The 22,018-nt window shown below is 58.2% G+C and overlaps 1 protein-coding gene and 2 long non-coding RNA genes across 6 annotated transcripts in view; 1 reads left to right on the plus strand and 2 right to left on the minus strand.

The window, feature by feature from the left end:
* Window positions 1-4,954, minus strand: part of CSNK1D (casein kinase 1 delta) — a 32,069-nt gene extending 27,115 nt beyond the window's left edge. Inside the window, exon 1 of one of the 4 annotated variants that reach the window (XM_039226410.1) lies at window positions 4,577-4,954. In XM_039226410.1, the coding sequence (XP_039082341.1) occupies window positions 4,577-4,652 (76 nt within the window). In that variant the 5' untranslated portion in view covers window positions 4,653-4,954. Of the gene's footprint in view, window positions 1-856; window positions 1,002-4,576 lie in introns of those variants that run through there. The other 3 variants (XM_039226413.1, XM_039226411.1, XM_039226412.1) reach the window with 3 other exon arrangements.
* A 2,996-nt stretch (window positions 4,955-7,950) lies between these two features.
* Window positions 7,951-9,492, plus strand: LOC120228184. The gene is made up of 3 exons (XR_005527423.1): window positions 7,951-8,017; window positions 8,239-8,374; window positions 8,867-9,492. It is a non-coding gene; the product is annotated as an uncharacterized LOC120228184 (long non-coding RNA).
* Window positions 9,493-16,334: 6,842 nt separating this feature from the next.
* The window catches only part of LOC120228183, a 7,870-nt gene continuing 2,186 nt past the window's right edge, over window positions 16,335-22,018 (minus strand). Inside the window, exons 2-4 of the long non-coding RNA XR_005527422.1 lie at window positions 18,586-18,708; window positions 17,263-17,385; window positions 16,335-16,649 (exon numbers count right to left, since the gene is read on the minus strand). This is a non-coding gene — a long non-coding RNA (uncharacterized LOC120228183). The remainder of the gene's footprint in view (window positions 16,650-17,262; window positions 17,386-18,585; window positions 18,709-22,018) is intronic.

Raw genomic sequence — 22,018 nt, forward strand, 5'->3', positions numbered from 1 at the left:
GAGACAAATGACCATAGATGACTCTGAAATACAGTATGAATCCCATCCTCCTAAGATGGTGTCAGCCTTCCTCCAGGATCACACCAGCGAACAACCAGCCTCCCCCAGGATCACACCAGCGAACAACCAGCCTCCCCTAGGATCACACCAGCGAACAAACAGCCTCCCCCAAGATCACACCAGTGAACAACCAGCCTCCCCCAGGATCACACCAGCAATAGACCCAGCCAGCCTCCCCCAGGATCACACCAGTGAACAACCAGCCTCCCCCAGGATCACACCAGCGAACAACCAGCCTCCCCTAGGATCACACCCGCAATAGACCCAGCCAGCCTCCCCCAGGATCACACCAGTGAACAACCAGCCTCCCCCAGGATCACACCAGCAATAGACCCAGCCAACCTCCCCCAGGATCACACCAGTGAACAACCAGCCTCCCCCAGGATCTCACTGGCAATAGAGCCACCCAGGGTCACACCAGCAAACAACCAGCCTCCCCCAGGATCACAACTGTCAAAGCCACCCTGAGTCTGATGACCCAAAGAGAGGCTCGGCTTGGCCTCTGCAAATAAACATGAGGGCAGCGTACACTCTGCTGCCTCCTTGTGAGGTTTCCGTCCATTGGCGGGGGGGGGGGAATACTAAGCAGTCCAGCTTCAAGTTATGGGCTTTCCAGGTAGCAAACATCACAGGCAACACCAAGGTCCACCAGTCCACAGCCCTGATCCACTGGTGGCACTGCCCCACGTCTAGTCCTCAAACCACCACCAGGCTGTGAAGGGACCAATACGAGGCAGTGAGGGGCCCCGAGGAGCCCTCACAGCAAAGTGACAATCCTGCAACGTTCTGGTCTTACTTCACAGAAGTACTGGTCTTTGAAGGATTGAAAATTACAAAACCTGGTCCTTTAGCACAACAAATTTTTAGAAATACTTCTAGAAAAGGAACAAGAATTTAAGAGATCCCACTGAGCACTGGGTTTCAGATTCACCAGGCAATCCACAGTGTCTGTTTACAGGAAGCAGTCTCCTCTCCCAAACAACCTCAACTCCTCTTGCAGCTAAACAGCCCCACCCAGTGGGACAAGACTTCCCCTCTCCAGGCTTGGGACTTGGCTTAATGGTGGTCCTAGGAAAACAAAATTACGTGTCTCAAGTTGAGCCAAGTCAGAATGACAAATTAAGTGAACCTAACCACAAGCGTGAGCCTGTCCTGGGACAGCTGTCCTTACGCCCAACTCCCACTGAGAACGGTCTTATCAAAGAAGAAATAGGGAGAGGCCTCTGGGCAGCCAGGCAAAGGTCGCCCTCACAGGGCAAATGTTGACAAGGCAGCCGATGCAGCACCACAGCTTCCCGTTAGAGACACCCAAGCTCAAGCCACCACCCTAAGGAACGCAGACTGGTGACCAGGAAAGCCTCAGCCAGTGGAGACAACTGGTCTTGTCTCCTGGCCGGCCAGCCGCCACTCTGGAACCTCCACTGTCTGACAGACATCCCTGCACAGGGCTTCTGGAGAGAAAGGAAAGTGAGAGGGAACACATGAAAATCAAGTACGCAGAGGCTGCCAAATCAGCTTGAGCTCTAAAGACGTGCTTCCGTACATGATGATGTCAGACTGACAGCCCATCCGTGTCACCCGGGGCAGGAGAGGCCTCTTCTGATAAACTGATGAGAGTGACAGGATCGAATACAAAGGCCAACACAGGCAGGAAGACAACTTCCATTCCACCAACTGGGAATGGCAGGGTGAGGAGGTGGGAGGGGTTTAGAAGACAAACGCGGTGGAGAATGCTGGCCGAACAGAACACGGCCTGACGCTAGCATGCCCTGCACGCACACCCTTCGTCCCGCAGCTCTGCTGGTCACACCGAGAACACGGCTCCCCTCTGGTCCCGGGTGCTAGCAAAGGGAGAAGAGGCACATGGCCAGCAAGTGGAAGGGCTTCTGGTATCCAATCCTCACAAACGTCACCTCCAGCAAGCTGAAGGGGATGCGGCACTGGGAAGGTTTCATCTCAGGCCCGCCAGCAGCACCAGCCTCTGAGGCCTTTCCAGCCCACCCTTCCCAAGAGCCTCTGGGATCTGGCAAGCTTGGAGAGGTAGACTGAGGATTGGGCTGCACATTTTGGGGTCCAGGGTGGCCCAAGTACATACACTTTCTAAGGCCAGGCATTGGGAAACAGCCCCAAGATCCCGCCCCTCCTTAAAGGGGAGGGACCGGAGCACTGGCAGCGCTGCGTGAGCACAACATCCCAGCAAGCGCAGAGACCGCCTCCCCTCCTCCCGGTTTCAAACATCTGAAAGCACAGAAAGTCCCAGGCGGAAATCCAAGACCCCACAGCCAGGCTAACAACAAGACGAACCTACAGGGAGGAGTCGACAGTGTTCTGATCAATAGCAAAATGACAGCACTAGAAATGACTTAAATTGTCATCACACCAGAACACGTGGCCCGTAATGATTTTCGGGACGTGAGGACCCAGTTCCTTGAGTGACGCCTTGCCAGTTACCTCAACAGGAAGGAACTACGAATGGAGGATGGCACAATCCACCCCACGGTCTTTGGCGCAGCCATCTTTGACCCCAACTACAGCAGACGGTGGGATTCCTCAGACCCGCCTTCCCAGCAGCATCTCATTCCCGCACCGAGATCACTTCATCCTTTGCTGGCAGAGAAGCACTGAGCCCAAGCGGACCCCTGGGTGGGCTGAGAGCCAATGCTGGCGGGAACCATTGGTTGTGTCCAGCCCCAGGCACTAACTCCAACTGTGGGCGCTAGGAGCAAGGGTATGAGAGGCGCAGTCCATCCACATTAGAACACACACGAAGGAGACTGAGGACAGACCCTTCTAGGACAGGTCAGCCTCATCCGTGTATCAAGTGTTACTGGCGTGGCCCACAGGGTGAGACCCAGGGAATACCATGGTGAGTAAGCAGGCGGGGCTCCCCACTAAGTGAGCTCTGCTGGTCTGAACCCAGCTTCACCAAGCACAGAGCAGCGGCAAGGGCTCTGTGACCCAGAGGACACAAAGTTTCAAAATACCTACTTCTCGGGTTAGGGCGGCTAATGCACCAACTTCAGTAGAGCTCCTAGGTCCTAGGTTACAACTCTGGCCAAAATGTATTGTTCTATAAATAATGCAAACGGGTTACATTCACCCAGCAATTGTCCCTAAATGAACACTGGCGACAATGTAGCCGGCTAACTGCTGGAGAGGAAGGTCCCCAAAGGGCCTTCTACTTGACTAGGGCAGCCGGTAAGGCGGAAGTGAGATGGACTCGAAAGCATCTGCATGCACAGCATGGGACAGGGCTGCCCTGTGGGGTCAGAAAGCACCCCAAGCAGTAATGAACCACATATGCGCGTGGACTCCTGACACTGTCAACCTAGGCGTGCATCCTCTCCAGGTGACAAGCGAGAAAGACGGGGTCACCTGCTGAAAAGCATGCCTGACCCTCTCTGACAGGTACCCGGCCAGGGCAGGGGCTGCACATCAACAGAAAGTGTTTACCCCAAACCTGGCAACGCCCCTCTGCACACACCCCTCCCCCACATCTAGGGGCCTGGAATCACACACGCTTCCCCTGAGAAATGCAGGAAAGTCACTTTTAAGTTCCCCACTTTAAGAATGAAGCCAACCTTCTATTTTACACCTGTACGTGCAGATTCCTCCACTGTAAATCTGAAGTGATCCAGAACTTTCTAATCCCACACGTTTTCAAATCTACCTTGAGAATTTTAACAGCCCAAAGAACGACCTCAGGAGCACAGAGAGCTCCGCTACTTTATTTGCCTCGTCTTAACACCGACTCGTCTACACTCACCTGAATCCCACTCTGGTTTATGTCCGGGTACCCTGTGCAGGACTCGGATGCGCAACATGTACTCCACCACCATCCACTCCACCAGGCAGAGAACCCGACCCACCGGGGCGACCCCGCGCTCCGTGCCGCGGCCGAGTGGCCCAAGGTCCAAACCCAGAGGAGCCGGCTGGCCAGGGCTGCGTCGTTGCAAAGGGCACGAAGGGGCGCGGAGGCCCTGGACTTTCGCCGTGCCCACCCCCACGTGCACAGGACCCCGGGGGGCCGCGTAGCCGCCCGGCGGCCTTTGTCTGCCTACGGGGGACACCCAGGCGCGGACACCCGGCGGGCGGCAGCGAGAAGCCAGGGTCTCGGGCCGGGACTCGGGGCCACTCCCCAGCGGCCACGGACGCACGTTTGGGCAGGTGCCCCCGGGGGCACGGGCGGGACCCCACCGGAAGGCCGAGAGTTCCAGCCGCTCCAGAGCCGCCTGGGGAGCTGCGGGGGCACGAACCGGACGGAGGGGGGAGGGTCCTGATCACAGCCGCAGGCCGGAGAGGAGACGCTGGGGCGGGGGCGGGGACTGGGGTGGGGTCCCCGGGGCGGGGGCTGGACGAGGGCCGGGGTGGGGTCTGGTCCTGGGCCTCGGGATCCTCGGGGCGAGGTCCGGGATCCGGAGGTGTCCGGGATCCCAGGCCAGGGACCGAGGGGTTGGGGGGGGCCGGGCGGACGCAGGTCGAGGGCGGCCCGAGCTCGGGGGGAGGGGTGCCTCACCAAGATAGATGTCTCCGAAGGAGCCGCTACCGATCTTCCGGCCCAGCCGGTACCTGTTTCCGACTCTGAGCTCCATGGTGGCGACGGCGGCGGGTCCGGCTCGCTCCTGCCCTCCCAGCCGCTTCCTGGGTCTGAGCTCGGGGAGGCGGCGCCGCTGCTGCCGCTACGGCGGGTCGGGCTGCCGGCTCCGCCCCCCTCACGGCCCCGCTTTCACCATCGCTTTCCGGCCGCCCCGCTGCTCCCAGCGCCTCAATACGGGGCGGATGGGACAGTCTGAGCGCCGCCGTCCCTGCTCCGGCCCCCGCCGGCCCCGCTCTCCCTCTCCCCGCCGCGGATGGACTTGGATCTTCCGGGCCTAAATCCCCCTTCAGCTGCCTGAAGGAGCCGCCGCCATCGCGCTGTGACGTCACTTCCCCTAGCAACCCGGCGGGGCGGGACCGCGCTGCCAGAGGGGCGGGGCCGGGCCTCCGGGCGGCGAGGAGGGGGCGGGGCCGAGCCTGGCCCAGGGCCTGCGCTCCCCCGCGTCCTGGAGACCCCGGGACAGGCACCCGGCCAGTCCCTTCCTTTCCCTTTGCCCCCCTGCTGCAGCGAGGGGGACCCCTGCCTGGCCTGTTCCACGTGCTGGCGCTGGGGCTTCGTTTCTCCTCGCAGGTGTCTTGGGAGTCACCCGCTCCCCGCAATAGACCTGGGACAGGCCCCAGGCAGTGCTCTTTACGAGGGAAAGAGGGGGCCGGGCGGTCCCTCCAGGCTCTGGGACACGCAGGACACAGGTGTGCTGGGCCTCTCGGAGCGTCCGATTGCCTACTGCGCAATTCCCCACCCCCTGGTCCTGTCGTGCACCCCCACGCTGTGAGGCTGCTGCCGTCCGCCCGTGGCTTGCGTTTACACACCAAGCCTGGAGCCTGCTTCCACGGCTTCAAAGGGTGGGGCCCGCCGGCCTGCCTCCGAGTCCCATCTTCCTGGAGACTGAATTAACCTTTCTATCTAATTTATGTTGGGTCTGAATGTTCTTCCTTGTAGAAGAATGGTAAAGTTCAGAATGATACCTGGCTTCAAAGAGCTGGAGTCTTGATTCGGGTCAGTGGGAAGGTAGTCCTCCAGAGAGGCACCCACACCAAGAAGGCAGGACTTTCGGGTCGTTGCTTCTTGAGGCCCATGTCCTGCCCCAGGTGAAAAGGAAGGACCATAGTATATAGCAGCACAAGCTGAGAAGCAGGGGGCGGAGGAAGAAAGCAGTGCTGCCAGCGCGAGCGCAAGGAGCGCTCCCAGGTCTCCCTCTCCAACACCCGGTCTCAGGAGTGCGGCCCCTGCCCGAAAGTAGTTGAGGGTCAGGTTGGGAGACTGGTGTCAATTCCTGAGCATGTGAAGCAGGGCTTGGAGACAGGAGACGCCACCAGCTAAACCTTGCTCAGCTGCTCGTGAGTGGTGGGCAATTGGGGGTGCCCCAAGGCTACATGTCAGCCTCCTTCCTCAGTCTTACTCACCAAACTAGTAAAAATAGCCCTGTTGGCAGAATTCCCTGATGAATGGTGTGCCCTGTTCCGCCTCCGAAAAAGCCGTGAGTACAAACTGGAAACCAAGAGACCTGCAAGTACGGAGCGCCACTCCTTTAGCTTCCTCGGGGCTGATCCCTGGCCTGCGGTCCCATCCTGGGGACTAAGTGTCCTCTCTCAAAAAGAGATTGCAACTCTTTGGGCCTCCCCAGGTTCCAGGGTTCTGCCCACTACACCCACTTATGCCTGGAACCGGTCAGGATAATCAGCCAACAGAGGGGCCAAAGTCCTTGCTGTGTTTGACTCCACGGTCATCACGGGGAGCGCCCATGAGAGGCATGCACGGGAGCAGAGGCAGCTGCTTTGAGGAGCCACTTACCAGGGGCCTGTGCCAGGGTCCGAGGCTGGTTACCCCAGCACCACGTAGTCCTCACTTTCTCATTTCTTTTTAAGTTTATTTTTCTTTTCTTCTCTCTTTCTCTCTTTTTTTTTTTTCCTTAGAGACAGAGCAAGCAGGGGAGGGGCAGAGAGAGAGGGAGACATAGAATCCAAAGCAGGCTCCAGGCTCTGGGCCATCAGCCCAGAGCCCAACATGGGGCTGAAACCTATGAACCGTGAGATCATGACCCGAACAAAAGCCAGACGCTTAACCGACTGAGCCACCCAGGCACCCCGAGTTTATTTATTTATTTTGAGAGAGACAGAGTCAGCGTGAACAGGAGAGGGGCAGAGAGTGAGAGGAAGAGGGAGAGACACAGTCAGCACAGAGCCTGATGCGGGGTTCAAACACACGAACCATGAGATCATGACCTGAGTCCAAACCAAGTCAGACACTGACTGAGTCCCCCGGGCGCCTTCTCACTTTCCCATCCGTAAGGCGCCTTGCAGGGCAGGGGCCTGTCGACTGCGCTGTGACGGCTGCTTCCCCACCTGCTCCCTCCAGAGGTCAGGGCAGCTCGGAGTGCGGCCGGCATGGCTTCTCCAGACTCCTGTCTCTGCTCACGTGCTGCTTGCTGTCTAATCCTGCTCTGCCACTGACTTGTCATGCGGCCTTGAGAAGGGCCAAGGTCAGTGCCCCCAGACCCTCCCTCAAGGTGTCAGCAAGAGGACCAAGGGTATCACAGCGAACGAGAGGGCTGGCACAGGTGTGTTCTTGTTGCTGGGAACGGTCTTATCAGTGTCCCGGCTCACACTGACCTCAGGCAACACCCGGCAGCCCCGGCACATAGTAGGCACTCGATAAACACTGGTTTCGTGAACGACTCACACGGACGAATGCCCAGCCCCCAGGCCGGGCCTTTGCAGCCGGCGGCCTCCCTGCGCCTCACCTGCAGCTGGGTTTCACCGGCCCCGTCCCAGCGCTGGCCTGTGCTACCTCCTCCCTCGAAAACCCGTTCATGCCCGGGTCTCCCCTTGTGTGTTCCAACTGGGCGGGGAGCCCCTCCACCCTTACCGAGGGTCTTCATTTGTTTGTTTATAGTTTATTGGTTTTGAGAGAGAAAGAGAACGAGAGAGAGACCGGGGAGGGGCCGAGAGAGAGCATCCCAAGCAGGCCGGGCAGTGCCTGTGAGCCTCGGCGCGGGGGCTCCCACCCAGGAACCGTGACGTCACGACCTGCGCAGAAACGAAGTCAGGCGCCCCATTAACCAGGAACTGCCGCGGAGGGAAACTCTCCCCCGAAGGACGGAGGGGCGGGGCGCCTCTCCGGTCAGGCCCCGCCCCCCGCAGGCCCCGCCCCCGGCCCCCCGCCGCGCGACGCTGCGCGGGGAGGGTCGCGTGCGCGCGCACACCTCCCGCCGCACCTGGCGCGGCGCTTTCGACGCTCTGCCGACGTCGCGGTCCGCTCGCGTGCCCCGAACTCCCTGCGACGTGCTGGGCAGGCCGGAAGGCCCCGGCGGGGAGCAGGGCCCGCCGGCCGCCGGCCGCGGTGGACGCCCCCGGAGGACGAGTCAGTCCGCGGAGGTGGGGGGTTGCGGGGCATCCCCGAGTGCGTGTGCGCGTGTGTGCGTGTGCGAGAGTGCGACTGTGTGACTGCGTGTGCGTGAGAGTGCGCGTGTGTGAGTGCGTGTGCGCGCGAGTGTGTGCGTGCGCGCGCGCGCGAGCAGCTCTGTCGACAGTTCACAGACCGCTCAATTCACGCATTTAGAGGGTACGATTCGCTGGGTTTAGGACACAACCGTCACCACCGTCAACTTGACGTTTTCCGCACCCGGAGAGGACGCTGGGAGCCCGCAGAGCGGCCGCCCACACCCCAGGAGGGAAGAAGCTGTGCGCTCTCACTCGCCGGGGAGGCCAGGCGGCAGAGGTTGGTGTTTCCTGGCCTCTGTGGGGACGCAGCCCGTGGCCTCACACCGTGGGCTCTTGGCGACCCCGGGGTCCCAGGAAACAGGAGGGCTGGTGTGCGCATGCGCCTGAGTTCCTGGCGGGGTACCTCCCCTGGGACTGGGGTCGCTTCATGGTGGCTCTGCGCCACGTCCTGCCGCTCGGCCCAGTTCTCCTGCCTCCTCTGGCCGCTGTGCTGTGGCTTCTGGTGGCTCCTGCCCCCGGAGCTCCCCTGACCTCTCTACTGTGCCTCCTCAGCTTCTGGAAAGAAGGTACCAGCTGGTCCTAATTGGCCAGTCATTTCTTTTTCTGCACCAGGTCACAGGTCACTGGCGAGCCCAAGGATGACACCCTAGAGCTAACTAATGGGGACGGGGGGGACAGAGTCATTTGCACGAATCGGGAGGACCTATGGGTCCCCTTGACCAGAGCTTGGAGCAGCGCAGGGTCACTGAGGAGAAGCTCTGTGCCCCAGGCTCACCCTCGGGAGAGAAGGTCACCCCAGCAGCCACCCTCCTCACCTGGCTCCCACGTGAGCACCCAGAGGCGAAGAGTCTCCTTGTTTCTGCTCCTGCTGCGTGTTGACAGACTATAGCAACGCTGACCAGTGTCGTTCCTTAGAGATCATCGTTGCTTGATGCAGAAGCTGACGTCCAGACTGTCTGGCTAAACTGCCTACATTTTCTAGGGCAGCTGCCATTTAAAATACTCTGTATGATTTTAACAAAAAACAACAAAAGGAGAGGTTCGAGAGATAATGGGACAGTCAGAAGATGGAAGCAGCCCAGATATCTGAGGACGGACGGACTGATATAATGTAATTTACCCATAATATTATTAAAACTCAAAAAGGGAATGAAATCCTGACACCGGCTGCATGGATGGGCCTCAAGGACATGATGCCGAGTGAAATTACCAGACACAAGATGACAAATACTGTGTGATTTCACTGTATAAGGTCCCCAGAGCATGCAAACCTGTGGGGACAGAAAATTCGGTGCAAGTTATGGGGCTGGGGAAGAGGAGGGAGAGTTAGTATTTAGTAGGGACAGGGTTTCAGTTTGGGACATTGAGAAGACGCTGGAGATGGACGGTGGTGACGACTGCACACAATGAATGTGCTCAGTGCCATTGGACAGCACATTTAATGGTAAAAATAGTAAATAGTATGTTAGGTATACTTTACCAAACCTAAAAAAAAAAAAAAAGTCCATGGACTAGGGTGCCTGGGTGGCTCAGTGGTTAAGTGTCTGACTCTTGATCTCAGCTCAGATTTTGATCTCAGGGTCACGAGTTCAAGCCCCATTTTGGGCTCTGTGCTGGGCATGAGGCCTACTTAAAAAGTAAATAAATAGGGGCACCTGGACCCAGTTAAACATCCAACTTTGGCTCAGGTCACGATCTCGTGGTTCCGGAGTTCAAGCCCCGTGTTGGGCTCTGTGCTGACAGCTTAGAGCCTGGAGCCTGTGTCTCCCTCTCTCTGCCCCTCTCCTCGTGTGCTCTGTCTCTCTCTCTCTCTCAAACATTTAAAAGATTTCTTTTAGGGGCGCCTGGGGGGCTCAGTCGGTTAAGCGTCCGACTTCGGCTCAGGTCATGATCTCGCGGTTCGTGGGTTCGGGCCCCACATCGGGCTCTGTGCTGACAGCCAGCTCGGAGCCTGGAGCCTGTTTCAGTCTGTGACTCCCTCTCTCTCTCTGACCCTCCCCTGCTCACGCTGTCTCTCTCTCTCAGAAATGAATAAAAAACATTACACTTTTTTAAAAAATTTTGTTTTAGGAAACAAATAAGAATAAAAGTCCATGGAGCAGTCCATGGAGGGAGGGGGGGGGGGAGGCGGGGGGGGAGCCGAGGGGAGGCGGGGGGGAGGCGGGGGAGGGAGGGTGCTTTCCTCACCCTGGGCGGCAAGAACTTCCTACGGAGGCACCAGGACTGCGCTGTCTGCCTGGGTCCTATTTCTGTGTTTGTGTGTTGACTCTGTGACCTAGACGGGAGGAGGGCGCACCGGCACCACGGAGAGGGGAGGGTGCTGGCTTAGGGGAGCCCAGCGCAGCCACCAGCCCAAGGGCAGGGTGATCACCTTGTCCCCAGTGGGGCCACAGTTTCCGAGGCTCCTCCACCACCAAACCCTGCACTTGGGAGAGCAGGAGCTGCCAGAGGCGGCGGCAGGAGCGCCACCTGCTGGCAGAGCAGGGGGGACGGGGACCCGGCGGCCGGCCAGCCAGGAGGGGCCCGGAGAGGCCTCTTGGAAAACAAGAATGATACTGACCCCCACCTCCGGACAGGGCGGCAGAGGGATGGAGTCCTCTGCCAGCCCCCACTGTGTCTGTATGTGTGCACATGTGCACACCTGTGTGTATATGAGCAGAGCACACTGTGTGTGTATCCACGCACGGATATGCACCATGCAGATAAGCACCAGCACACGTATGTGTGCAAGCATGTACGCACTTGTGAGTTCACACTGTGCACGTGTATGCACACAGGTGCGTATATCCACGCGAGTGCGTGCGCACACATATATGTGCGTGCACACATTGCGTGTGTATGTACACTTGCATGCCTGTTGACATGTAGTGAGAGATAGGAATGGCCATCTCTCTGGAACTGGGGAAAGTAAGTGCTAAATAAAGACTCTCGACGTGGAAAGGAGCACTGAGGGCTTCTTAAGAAACTGGAAGCTGGAGGCAGAGACTGAGGGGAGTAGAATCTTTCGGGAGATTTCGTCTTGTGGGGAGTGGGGGGTGAGGAGGGAGCTTCTCCGAAGCTCCGTGCTGCCAGGGCACGTGCCCTCGTTCACACCCTCTCGGTGACACGTGAGGTCTCCCCTGCCGCCCAGTGACTACGGCCCGGCCACAGACTCTGTTGAGGACTCCCGGTCCCCGGCGGGCGCTGCCGCAGGTAAGACCAGCGCGCGGGGGGTCCGTCCCGGACAAGTGGCGAAACAGTGTGGTCGCTCCGTGCGATGGGATGATTGAACCGTGAAGACGCTGCACTGAGTGACAGAAGCCAGACTCAGAGGGCCACATGGTGTAGGGTTCTGTTTGTAGGAAATGTCCGGAAGAGGCAGGGAGTCGGTTGGGGGCTGGGGAGGAGGCCCGGGAGAGACTGCTGACGGGCAGGGGGTCTGCCCCTTCTCCGGGATGAGGAAGACATTTCAGGACTAGGTAGAGGTTGTGATTGTGTGACTTCATGGATGTATAAAAAGCCACTTAACTGTACACTTTGACATGGTTAGAACGGTGAATTTTCTGCTATACGGATTTTACCTTAAAATAACCCAGATTAGCCCTGGGGACTGAACTTGGGTTCTTTGCCGGGGTTTGGATGGTCCTCCCCGCGCCCCGCCTCCCCAGGAATGACTTGCTGTTCCCAGAGACATCAGTGTCTCTTGCCCCAGGGCCTTGGCACGCACTGCCCCTTCCACGGTAAGGTTTTTGTGGCTGACCTTTGCTCCACTCAGCCCCCCCTGTGTCCCCTCTCCCCGGGCGTGATTCTGAGTCGTGCCCGGCGCGTGAGTGGCAGCCGACTGAACAGGAGCAGAGGAGCCGCCGCCGTTCAAGGCCGAGGCGGGGAGGCCGCGCTTGGAGGCCGGGCCCAAGTCCAGTTCCTGCTCCGACAGCGGCTGTGCAGACTCGGGCGGCAGGTCGCCCGCCCTGTGCCTCTCCTTTCTCGTCTGTGAAGACACAAGCCGCTGGGGTGCGGCGGGCTGTGACCGCGCTACCACACGCGCGGTTTAGAAGAGCGCCCGGAGCCGAGTAAGGGCCGCGTCAGCACTGGCTGTGCACACGGCTGCCGTTCACTGGGGACACGAAGCACCACGCGGGCGGCCCCGGCGGCTGATGGTGCTCGAGCCTGACAGCCGCCCCTGCTCAGACCCGGGGGGCGAGGCAGGACCCCTGTCCATCCCTCGCCTGGACCTGGGCCCAGCACTGATGATTACCCTCATTTAATTAATAAAATTCGCCTACTGGGTCCCTGTCTGAGGGCCCGAGGAGGGACCAGCTGTTGTACAGAGGACTGCACTTACCAACTGCACTAGGAGCGCCAGGCAGCCACAGGCTGTGGTTTATAGCTTCCAGCAGCTTCCATGACCTTTCCCAGAGACCTGAAGGAGCGACTTCGGCCCGGGGTAGGGGTGGCAGCAGGGAAGGTCTGCGGTGGGAGCTGAGGGGTCCCCTGGGGTGAGAGGCTGTGTGCGTGCACGTGTTCCACACAGTCAGTGTGCGGGCGCCCATGAGGAAACTTTGGGAAATGCTGGGCTCCCCTGGGCCCCGGCTGGACAGACGCCCAGGAGGGCCCGGGAGGAGCAGGTCCCAGGTGCCCTGAGCGGGTCCCGCTGCGGGTGAGCAGACGCGGGTAGCCCGGGCCCACACCGCCAGTTCATGACCCCACCCAGCCTCCCAGGATCAGCCCAGGGCAGGCACAGCAGGGACTGAGGCCCGGGTCTGGCTGGGGTGCCAGCCATGGCTGGCGTTTTCTCCGACAGCAGGCACCAACCGCACATGGCTGGTCAAGTTCATTAAAATGAAACAAGTCCACCTCCTTGGTCTCACCAGCCATGCTCGGTGGGTACCTGGATTGGATAGCACAGAACAAAGCATTTCTGTCATTCTGGCAAGTTCTCTTGGGCAGGCCTGCTGGAGACCAGGGGGTCCCCACTGGGCTGGGGTAGGATTGGGGGGGGGCATCTGGCAAAATCCGATTGTCACAGTTCGAGGCTTACTGGCACCTGGAGGATGGAGATCAGGGACGCTGGTCGACATCGTACAGAGCACAGGGTAGCCCCCCCACCCCCCAGACAATGATCCAGCCCCAAGCATCGGTGGGACCAAGATGGAGACTGTGCCCTAGACCGAGCCACGCCTGATCAGCTTCCCTGTCCACTTGATGGAGGCCGAGGTGAGCCTGACTCCTAAACGGTTCTTTACCTCCGTCAGGTGAGGGTGTGAGCCCGAGGAGCCCAGGTGGGCGGAAGGGCTCCTCGTGCAGAGAAGAAGGTCCACAGTGCGAGTGTCACCTGTCCCTCTGCGAGGCGGGGGCTGCACTTCCCAAATGGAGCTGTCCAGATCTGACATTTGGAGTCCTGAGCCTTGGAGCTGCGGGCCATGCATGTCCCATAACTGGACACGTGGACCTTCCCCCGCCTGCTGGGAGCCACGAGGCCACTGGCCACCTGAGCTACGCACGGCGGGGGTCTCTGGTCTCTGGTGTCACCAGGTTGCCCAGCTCAGGGGCGCCCTCACCCCCATGCCGGGCCTCCCAGGAGGGCAGAGGGCCTGCGCACAGTAGGGCCACAGCATTCGGAGTGGACGGGCAGAGGTGCTGGCCTGCTGGCACCTCACCGCTCCTCCAGCAGAGAGGGCGGGGCAGGGCCTCGCCGTGAAAGATCGCTGACCCTGACCTCCAAACCCAAGCTCCTGCCCCCTGTGTTCCTCCCAGTCTCACGGAGCTGGTCCCCAGCCCGGCTCAGGTGGCCCCAAAACAGTAGGTGTTTGGGGGCTGGCCCTGCTGTCACCCACTGCCTGAGGACTCAGGAGGCCCCAGAGTGGCCCCACACCTTGTTCCAAGCTGGGAAGCTGGCCCCTGCAGCTCTTCCGGAGCCCAAGGGTGGCTCCCCTTTGCCCTCTAACCCTGCCCTGCACCCCGGTTGGTGACACTGCCCAGCCCCTCCTTAAGTGTCACCTCACCCCATCCCTTCTCCCCTTCCTCCTTCAGGGATAATGGCCCTGGCCCAACCCCCAAGCCCTGCGGGCCTCTGTCCATCATCATCTCCTGCCAGGTCGGGTGGGGTCTAGACCTGCTCCCCAGAGAGCCCCTTCCGGAGGCCCTGAAGACAGGCGGGGCTGTAGGAGCCTTCCCAGGTGCCGGGGCAGCCGCCTGCAGGTGGGGGGTGAGGCCCACACGACTGGAGCGTCTGTGGTTCTGGCCTGGCCCGAAGGGAGTCAGGGTGACCCCGGCTTTCCCTGGCTCATGGACCGGGCTGCTCACCTGCCAGGGCGAGGCCGAGGGGGTCGTGCCTGTCCCCAGCCCCAGGGAGGCCTCACCTCTCTCGTGGCCCACCGTGGGCCCTGCAGCCAGGCTGGCTGAGAGAGTTCGGGTCTGGCATGCAGGGTCCCGCTCACGCCCTTGGTCACCTGCGCACCTCTGCAGCTCCCGCTGGGCCACGAGACTGGGCAGTGAGTCACTGGGCCCAGCTTCTCCAGCTCCACCTGTCCCGCGGAGCAGGGCCTCTGCACGTGCCGCCCAGCGAGGCACCCCTTCCCCTGAGGCCTCACAGGGCTGTCCACCCCGGCAGGCTTAGGGCCCTGTCCCCTCCCCAAAGGCCCCATGGGGAAGCCCCTGGAAGAGTGGGAGCCGGGGCCTCTGAAGAAAAAGGGACCCCCCCTCACCCCGCAGCGGTCTCCTCCAGCCAGGACACCCCACCAGCTCAGTGGGCAGAGGGTGGTGGGGTTGGGTGACTCTGGCCAGCTGTCAGCATGCTTCCTCTGGGCGGTGCCCTGGGCACTAGGGCAGGGGCTGAGGGTACTGGGGTCAAGTTGAGGTGAGCCTGGGAGCAGACAAAACCTGCCTGGGGGCACAGGACGCAGGTGGAGGAGGCAGCTGTGCGGGCAGCTAGAGCCCTGGAAAGGTCATCTGTCGTGCTCCTCAGAGATGACTGCGGTGACATCGAGAAAGGGGTGAAGGTGGTAAAGGCAGCGGGGCTCTGCTGCAACTAATGGATTCCAGAAACGCAGTTTAATTGAGATCAACCCCCCACCAGAAAACTCCTCCCCTCAGAAGAAAGTAAAAGAAGAAATTTAAAAGGTCAGAAATCAGTGGAGGAGGGAGGGAGGAAAAGATGGACAAAACCATTTCTGGTTCATTGACAAGAATCACATGAAGGCGTCGGGGGCGGAAGGAAGGGAAAACACAGTGCAAATAAAACATGCAGGAGGGCAAAGAACAGACACAACGTAGACTTAAAAGTAACACAATTGGAAACATCTCAACAGGAGTAAAACTGAAAAACCTAAACGAGGTAGACAGATTCCTGGAAAAATCTAAAACAACAAAAAAAGGGCAAAAGGAAGAACAGGAAGAGACCAAAACGCAGTTGTGGGAGTCCTTCCCTCCGCAGCCCAGAGTCCCGGCGGCTGGCTGCGTGGGTCCTTCTGTGATTCCAGAAACCCCTACTTCCCGTCCTGGACAAAACGTTCCAGATAGTGGGAAAGAGGCAAGGGGGGCCGGCCGTGGCTCCTACCCACACAAGGACAAACAAAAAGAAAACACAGGAGACGCTTCCTTGAGGAACGTAGGTACGCGTAACCAGATTCAATGACAAGTGAGGAATAGACCTCTCCTGAGTGTCTCTGGTTTCTTATGACACCATATCAGAGCAATCCATTCCATTAACAGACTGAAGAAGGTCCTGCGGTTAACTCAGAGGCTACAGAAAAGCCTTTGATACTTGTATTGGATACATATTTTGTTACTGATTAAGAAGCTCTTAGCACAATAGGAATAGAAGAGCACTTCCTCCCCGTGGTGGAGGTTGCACCCGGGATCGTGCCCGGGACAAGCCACCGGGTGGTGCTGATGTTCACACAGTCCCAGACGCCACGTGACCCAGCAATCACGCTGCGCAACTGACTGTTAGTGCCTCCACCCCCCCCACTTCACCGTTCCCATGTTGAGACCCCAAATGCCAATGTGATAGCGTTAGGAGGGGGGCGCCCTGGGAGGTACTGCCGCCTTGAGGGCTGAGCCCCTGCTGGGATCCGGGCCCTCACGCGAGGATGCCTCACAGCCGGCTCGCTCTCTGCTCCCCGCCATGCCACTTGAGGACACAGCAAGAAGACGGCAGCCTGTGTGTCAGGCACTGGGCTCCCATCAGACACGGCCCGCCAGCACCTTGACCTTGGACGTCCAGCCTCCATAATCGTGAGAGATAAATATTTGTTGAATTGAGATGTGCTCATAGGTATTTACCCAAAGGAGTTAAAAATTTATGTCCACACAAAAACCTTCACACTAATGTTTACAGTAGGTTGTTTTCATAATTGTTCCACAACAAAGGTCACCAAGACGTTCTTCAGTAGGTGAACTGGTAGACAAGCTGGAACATTCATGCGGTGGAATGTTGCTCAGCAATAAGGAGTAACTGTCGAGACACACTCAGGCCTGGATGGATCGCAAACGAACTGTTGCTACGTGAACGAAGTTGGCAGGGGCTGCACACTGTGAGCTTCCCTTTATTGGACATTCTGGAAAAAGCAAAGCTGTGGAGACGGTGAGAAGATCAGGGGTTGTCAAGGGTGGAAGGGGAGGGGTAATGAATAGGCGTGCACAGGGATTCTCAGGGCAGGTTCTGTGCAATACCGTTACGCGGACAGGTAAACATATTCATTAGTTAAAACCCATAGACCACACAGCACAAGGACTGAGCCTCGCTGTATGAGAGAATTGTAGGAATGGGGATCTCAGGGTGGAATGACAAAGGAATTAAGGAATTCGGCTGCATTCCCAATGCCTGAAACCACCTGTCTGTGGGGGTGGGGAGACTGCGCCAGCGGGGGTGCCGACTCAGGTCACCGTGGAAACGAGTGGGGTCCCTAAGACTCAGGGCAGAAGGAATGTCACAAGCCCTGCACTGTAGTCGGTAAAGTTGTTTCCCGCTGGGCGCTCGTCAGCGGTTCCCAAATGCACTGGGATTGAGTGACTGAGTGGAGGGGAGTGGGGGCTGGGAGCCGAGTCTCCCACTGTTGGGGTGGGGGCTGGCACATTAGCAAGGGGCAGGGTGGACTGATCCATGTGGTGGGGTTAGACGTGAAACTCATGCTTAATACAGACATTTACAAGGAATTGTGGAAATATGTAGATGTGCATACATACACGGGTCAGGGCACACACATGCACATCTCCTTGCTTCTGACGGCAGAGAAGCAATGATGCCAAGTCGCAACAGGCACACCCAACACCATCTTGGTTTGAGCCATCGTGGTTCCTCGTACCATTCTCCAAGAAAAGAAACGAGGGCTACTTAGGGAAATGGCTGATTTGAGGGCCGGGACATTGCACGGACAAGACGATGGTGGGGCGGGGGAGGGGGGCGCCTGGGTGGCTCAGTCAGTTAAGCATCTGACTTCAGCTCAGGTCATGATCTCATGGCTTGTGAGTTCAGGCCTGACACCGGACTCGCTGCTGTAAGCACAGAACCCACTTCAGCTCCCCCCTCTGCCCCTCCTCCCTTCTCGAAAATAAATAGACATTTTAAAAAAGATGACTCTGGGGCATCCTGTAGTGCTAATGTTATGGACTGAAGTGTGTTCCCCTGGCCAAGAAAAAATTTCATAGGTGAAACCCTAGCCCTCAATGTGACTGTACTTAGCGGTGGGGCCTCTCAGGAGGTAAATAAGGTTAAATGAGATCACAAGGGTACACCCTGATCCAATGGGACACGTGTCCTTGCAGGAAGAGGAAGGGACACCAGGGACGAGAGCACAGAGGAAGGCCACGCCAGGACACAGGAGAAGGCAGCTGTCTGCAAGCCACGGGGAGGGGCCTCAGGGGAGACGAGCTCTGCTGGCACCTTGATCTTGGACTCCCAGCCCCCAGAGCTGTGAGGAGTAACTGTCTGTTGTTGAAGGCCCCAGGCTGCGGCACTTGGTTGTGGTATTCCCCGCTAACACAGCTCGAAGGTAAAAAAGTGCTCAAAAACAAAACAAAACTGGGGCGCAAGGGTGGCTCAGTCGGTTAAGCATCTGACTTTTGGTTTGGGCTCAGGTTGTGAGCTCACAGTTCGTGGGTTCAAGCCCCACACCGGGCTCTTCGCTGACAGCGAGGAGCCTGCTTGGGATTCTCTCTCCCTCTCTCTCTGCCCCTCCCCTGCATCCTCCTCTCAAAATAAAATAAATAAGCTTAAAAAAATCCCACAAGAGGGGGGTTATGTGAGCGGAACACAAGCTGAAGGAAACCCCAATTGCTAAAGCTGGAATGATTTCTGCAACAAAATAAATAACAGTTGGAATCAACAGGTACTTATGAGTCCACACTGACATAAAATGACTGAATAAGCACATAAATGGGGAGAAGAGACAAATCTGTGCACAAGAATCAGAGTAACATGTATAGAGGCTCCGCTGTCCCTGCCCTGACAGTGTGGGCCCCACAAGGCCCTCCCCAGATAGCAGAGGACACAAGAGAGGAGAAACACACCTCAGCCAGGTGGTCAAGGTCGCATCCGTGGTGAGGTGCCACGTTGAGAGCACGGACCCCTGAGGTGAGGTAATGAGAAGGGCACTTTGTCTGCGGTCTTCTCCCCAGACCCACGAGGCCAGACTAAGAATGAGAAAAACATCAGACACTTTCCAACAGAGGGACAGTCTCCAAACCTCTGCCCAGCACCTCCCAGAACGGCTGGGTCGCCTGAAGCCAGGAAAGCCGGAGACGCGTCACATCCAAGAGGCGCCTGGGGAGATGTGACACCTAAATGTAATGCGGGGTCTGGTACAGTAAAAAGACATTGGTAAAAACTAAGAAAACTTGTATAGGATGTTAATTTTTCAACATTGGTTCATGAGTTATGAAGATGGGGGTGAGTGGGAATTCTGTACTATCTTCGTACTTTTCTGTAAATCTAAACCTGCACTAAAATAAAAAGCTGATTTAAAAAGAAAAGAATGGGGGGGCGCCTGGGTGGCTTAGTTGGTTAAGCATTCAACTTCGGCTCAGGTCACGATCTCGTGGTTCTTGAGTTCGAGCCCCACCTACATCGGGCTCTGTGCTGACGGCTGGGAGCTTGGAGCTGCTTCAGATTCTGTGTCTCCCTCTCTCTGCCCCTCCCCCACTCGCACTCTGTCTCAAAAGTAAGTAAACATAAAACAATGTAAAAAGAAGAGAAAAGGGGCACCTGGGTGGCTCAGTCAGTTAGGTGTGGGACTCTCGATCTCAGTTCAGGTCATGCTCTGGAGGTTGGTGGGTTCCAGCCCTGTGCCAGGCTCTGCCCTGACAGAGTGGAGCCTGCTTGGGATTCTGTCTCTGCTTCTCCTCCGCTTGCTCGCTCACATGCGCTCTCCTTCTCTCTCTGAAAATAATAAACTTTAAACGTTTTTTATGAAGAAAAAGAAAAATAAGATATTTGCAATAGGCTCCTGATTGTTACAAGTTGAAGATCTTCCCTGTTATTCTTAGTTTTGCTAATAATTTTAATGAGTATTTAAATCTAAAATTCCTTGGGGCGCCTAGGTGGCTCAGTCGGGTAAGCATCCAACTTCAGGTCAGGTCATGATCTCACCGTTCGTGGGTTCAAGCCCTGCCTCAGGCTCTGTGCTGACAGCTCAGGGCCTGGAGCCTGCTTTGGATTCTGTGTCTCCCTCTCTCTGACCCTCCCCAACTTGTGCTTGTGCTCCTGAGCTCTCTCTCTCTCTCTCTCACAAAAATAAACAAACATTAAAAAAATTTAAATCTGTAATCCCTTGATGTGGAAAAAAAAAAAAACCCACACGCACACAAAACACATCTGCAGGGTTGCCTATGGAGCCAGGGAATGAAGAAGAGTGCAATATAAACAACTGAAACAAGAGAAGGCCGTACACTTGGGAGTCACGATTTTATTCAATGACCCCAGGTGTGTGGTGAACTTGACCCTCGGGATAAGAAAGAAACTGGCAGAGCCTGCCTTACTTTCTGGTGGGCATGGGGAAGCCCCCCACCCCCCAGCCTCAGTTTACTCTTCTGCTACAGGGCCAGGGAGGGGAGGCACCAAGCACAGTCCCCCAGGGGGCCTGTTGGGTGAAAGAAAGGAGGAGCACAGCTGCTCACAGAGAAGACCGCTGGTGTTCATTGTGGGGAAGGTTTAAAAACAACAAAACTGAAGTGTTTTAAGAAACAAGCAAACAGGGGTGCCTGGGGGCTCAGTCGGTTGGGCGTCTGAGTTCAGCTCAGGTCATGATCTCATAGCTCGTGGGTTCGAGCCCTGCGTCGGGCTCTGTGCTGACAGCCCGGAGCCTGGAGCCTGTTTCAGATTCTGTGTCTCCCTCTCTCTCTGGCCTTCTCTCACTCATGATCTCTGACTCTCAAAAATAAACAAAACATTAAAAAAAAAAAAAGAAGCAAATAGAACTGTCTTTAAATATACTGGGACAGGTAGAAAGTATGAAAGAGGGAAATTTCAGAAGACGAACGGTCACAAAAAGATCTTCCGAACCTGTTAGGCCTAAAATCACCCTGATAGTCTCTGTCCCAGCACTGCCCCCAGATTCCTGTGCAGAGGGCCCCCCAGGGCAGCCCCCAGGAGCCTCCCCGGACCCGCCTGGAATTCCGGAATTCCGCTCCTGGAGATCTGGAGGTGGTGTCCGGGTGGGGCCCAGCCTCCGGGCAGACCATGCTGGGATCGGGCCACTTTCAGGGTTGCCCTCCCTGCGTGAGGGTGACTGGAAACTCCCCTGCGAGGGGCCACATTTAGCAAATAAAAATACAAGACACGCATTTAAACTTGAACAAAGAATAATGTCTTAGTTTAAGTATGTTCCATGTGACATAAGTAAATGTACAGAGACCAAGGGGGTTAGTGGCTGCCCTCGGATGGGGACCGGGTTTCCCTGCGGGGTGGGTGCGGCCCCGCGACCCGGGCTTCCCTGCGGGGTGGGTGCGGCCCCGCGACCCGGGTTTCCCTGCGGGGTGGGTGCGGCCCCGCGATCCGGTTTCCCTGCGGGGTGGGTGCGGCCCCGCGATCCGGTTTCCCTGCGGGGTGGGTGCGGCCCCGCGACCCGGGTTTCCCTGCAGAAACCGTCGTGACCCCGCCCTCCAGCCCGCAGCGCCTGCGCGCCCTCCCGGGCCGCGTCCCTGTCCTGTCCCCGCGGGGCCGCACGACCGCGCTTTCCGTGCCTAGCGAGTCAGGTCCCCGGACCGACAGGCCGCCTCATCGCCCGGACACCCGCAACGACCCCCGCGCCAGTCTCGGACTCGCGTCCCGGGCCTCCCGCCCGCGCGCCCCCGTTCGGGACCCTCGTCAGAGGCAGCGCTCGCGGGAGACGGAGAAAGAAGAGCGGACAGGACGCGCGCGCACACCCGGCTAAGCACCCGATGCCCGAGTCGCGGCCGCTCCGCCTTAAATAGACGTCGCTGGGCCCTGATTGGTTAGTTACCGTCATGTGCCCACCCCTGGCCCAATCGTCGAGGCCGCAGCTTGCCGTGCTGCAGGTGGCCCGGCCCAATCAGGAGGTTGCGGCTACGGCGGCCGGGTGGGCTCGCGCAAAGGAAGCCTCTGCTCCTGAGACTCCTCGCCGGAGGAAAACCGGTCATCCGGTGTGGACAGCCCGGAAAGGCTAACGATCCTGCCGTCTGCCCTTCAGGGTTTTGCTTCATGAGAAATTTCAGACACGCACAAGCGCCGCCCGGATTCCGCCTTAGCGCGCAGGCCCATCAGCCGAATGGTCAGACCGCTGCCCACGTGTTGACATGAGCGGGTGCAGAAGGACCCACGGGGTTCACCCGTGAGCAGAAAACACCAGCCCTCGGCCGCTTAGTACCGGCTCTTGGCCACCCTGGGCCACCCTCAGTCATCATCCTCACGGGCCTTCCGTGGGTCACCGTCTGCTCTGCCCTAAGTCGCTTTGTACCGGCCCTGGACCCCCCTGGGTCCCCATTC

The sequence above is a fragment of the Hyaena hyaena genome, unplaced genomic scaffold (assembly GCF_003009895.1).
Source record: "Hyaena hyaena isolate Hyena2069 unplaced genomic scaffold, ASM300989v1 scaffold_21, whole genome shotgun sequence".
Lineage (NCBI taxonomy): Eukaryota > Metazoa > Chordata > Mammalia > Carnivora > Hyaenidae > Hyaena > Hyaena hyaena.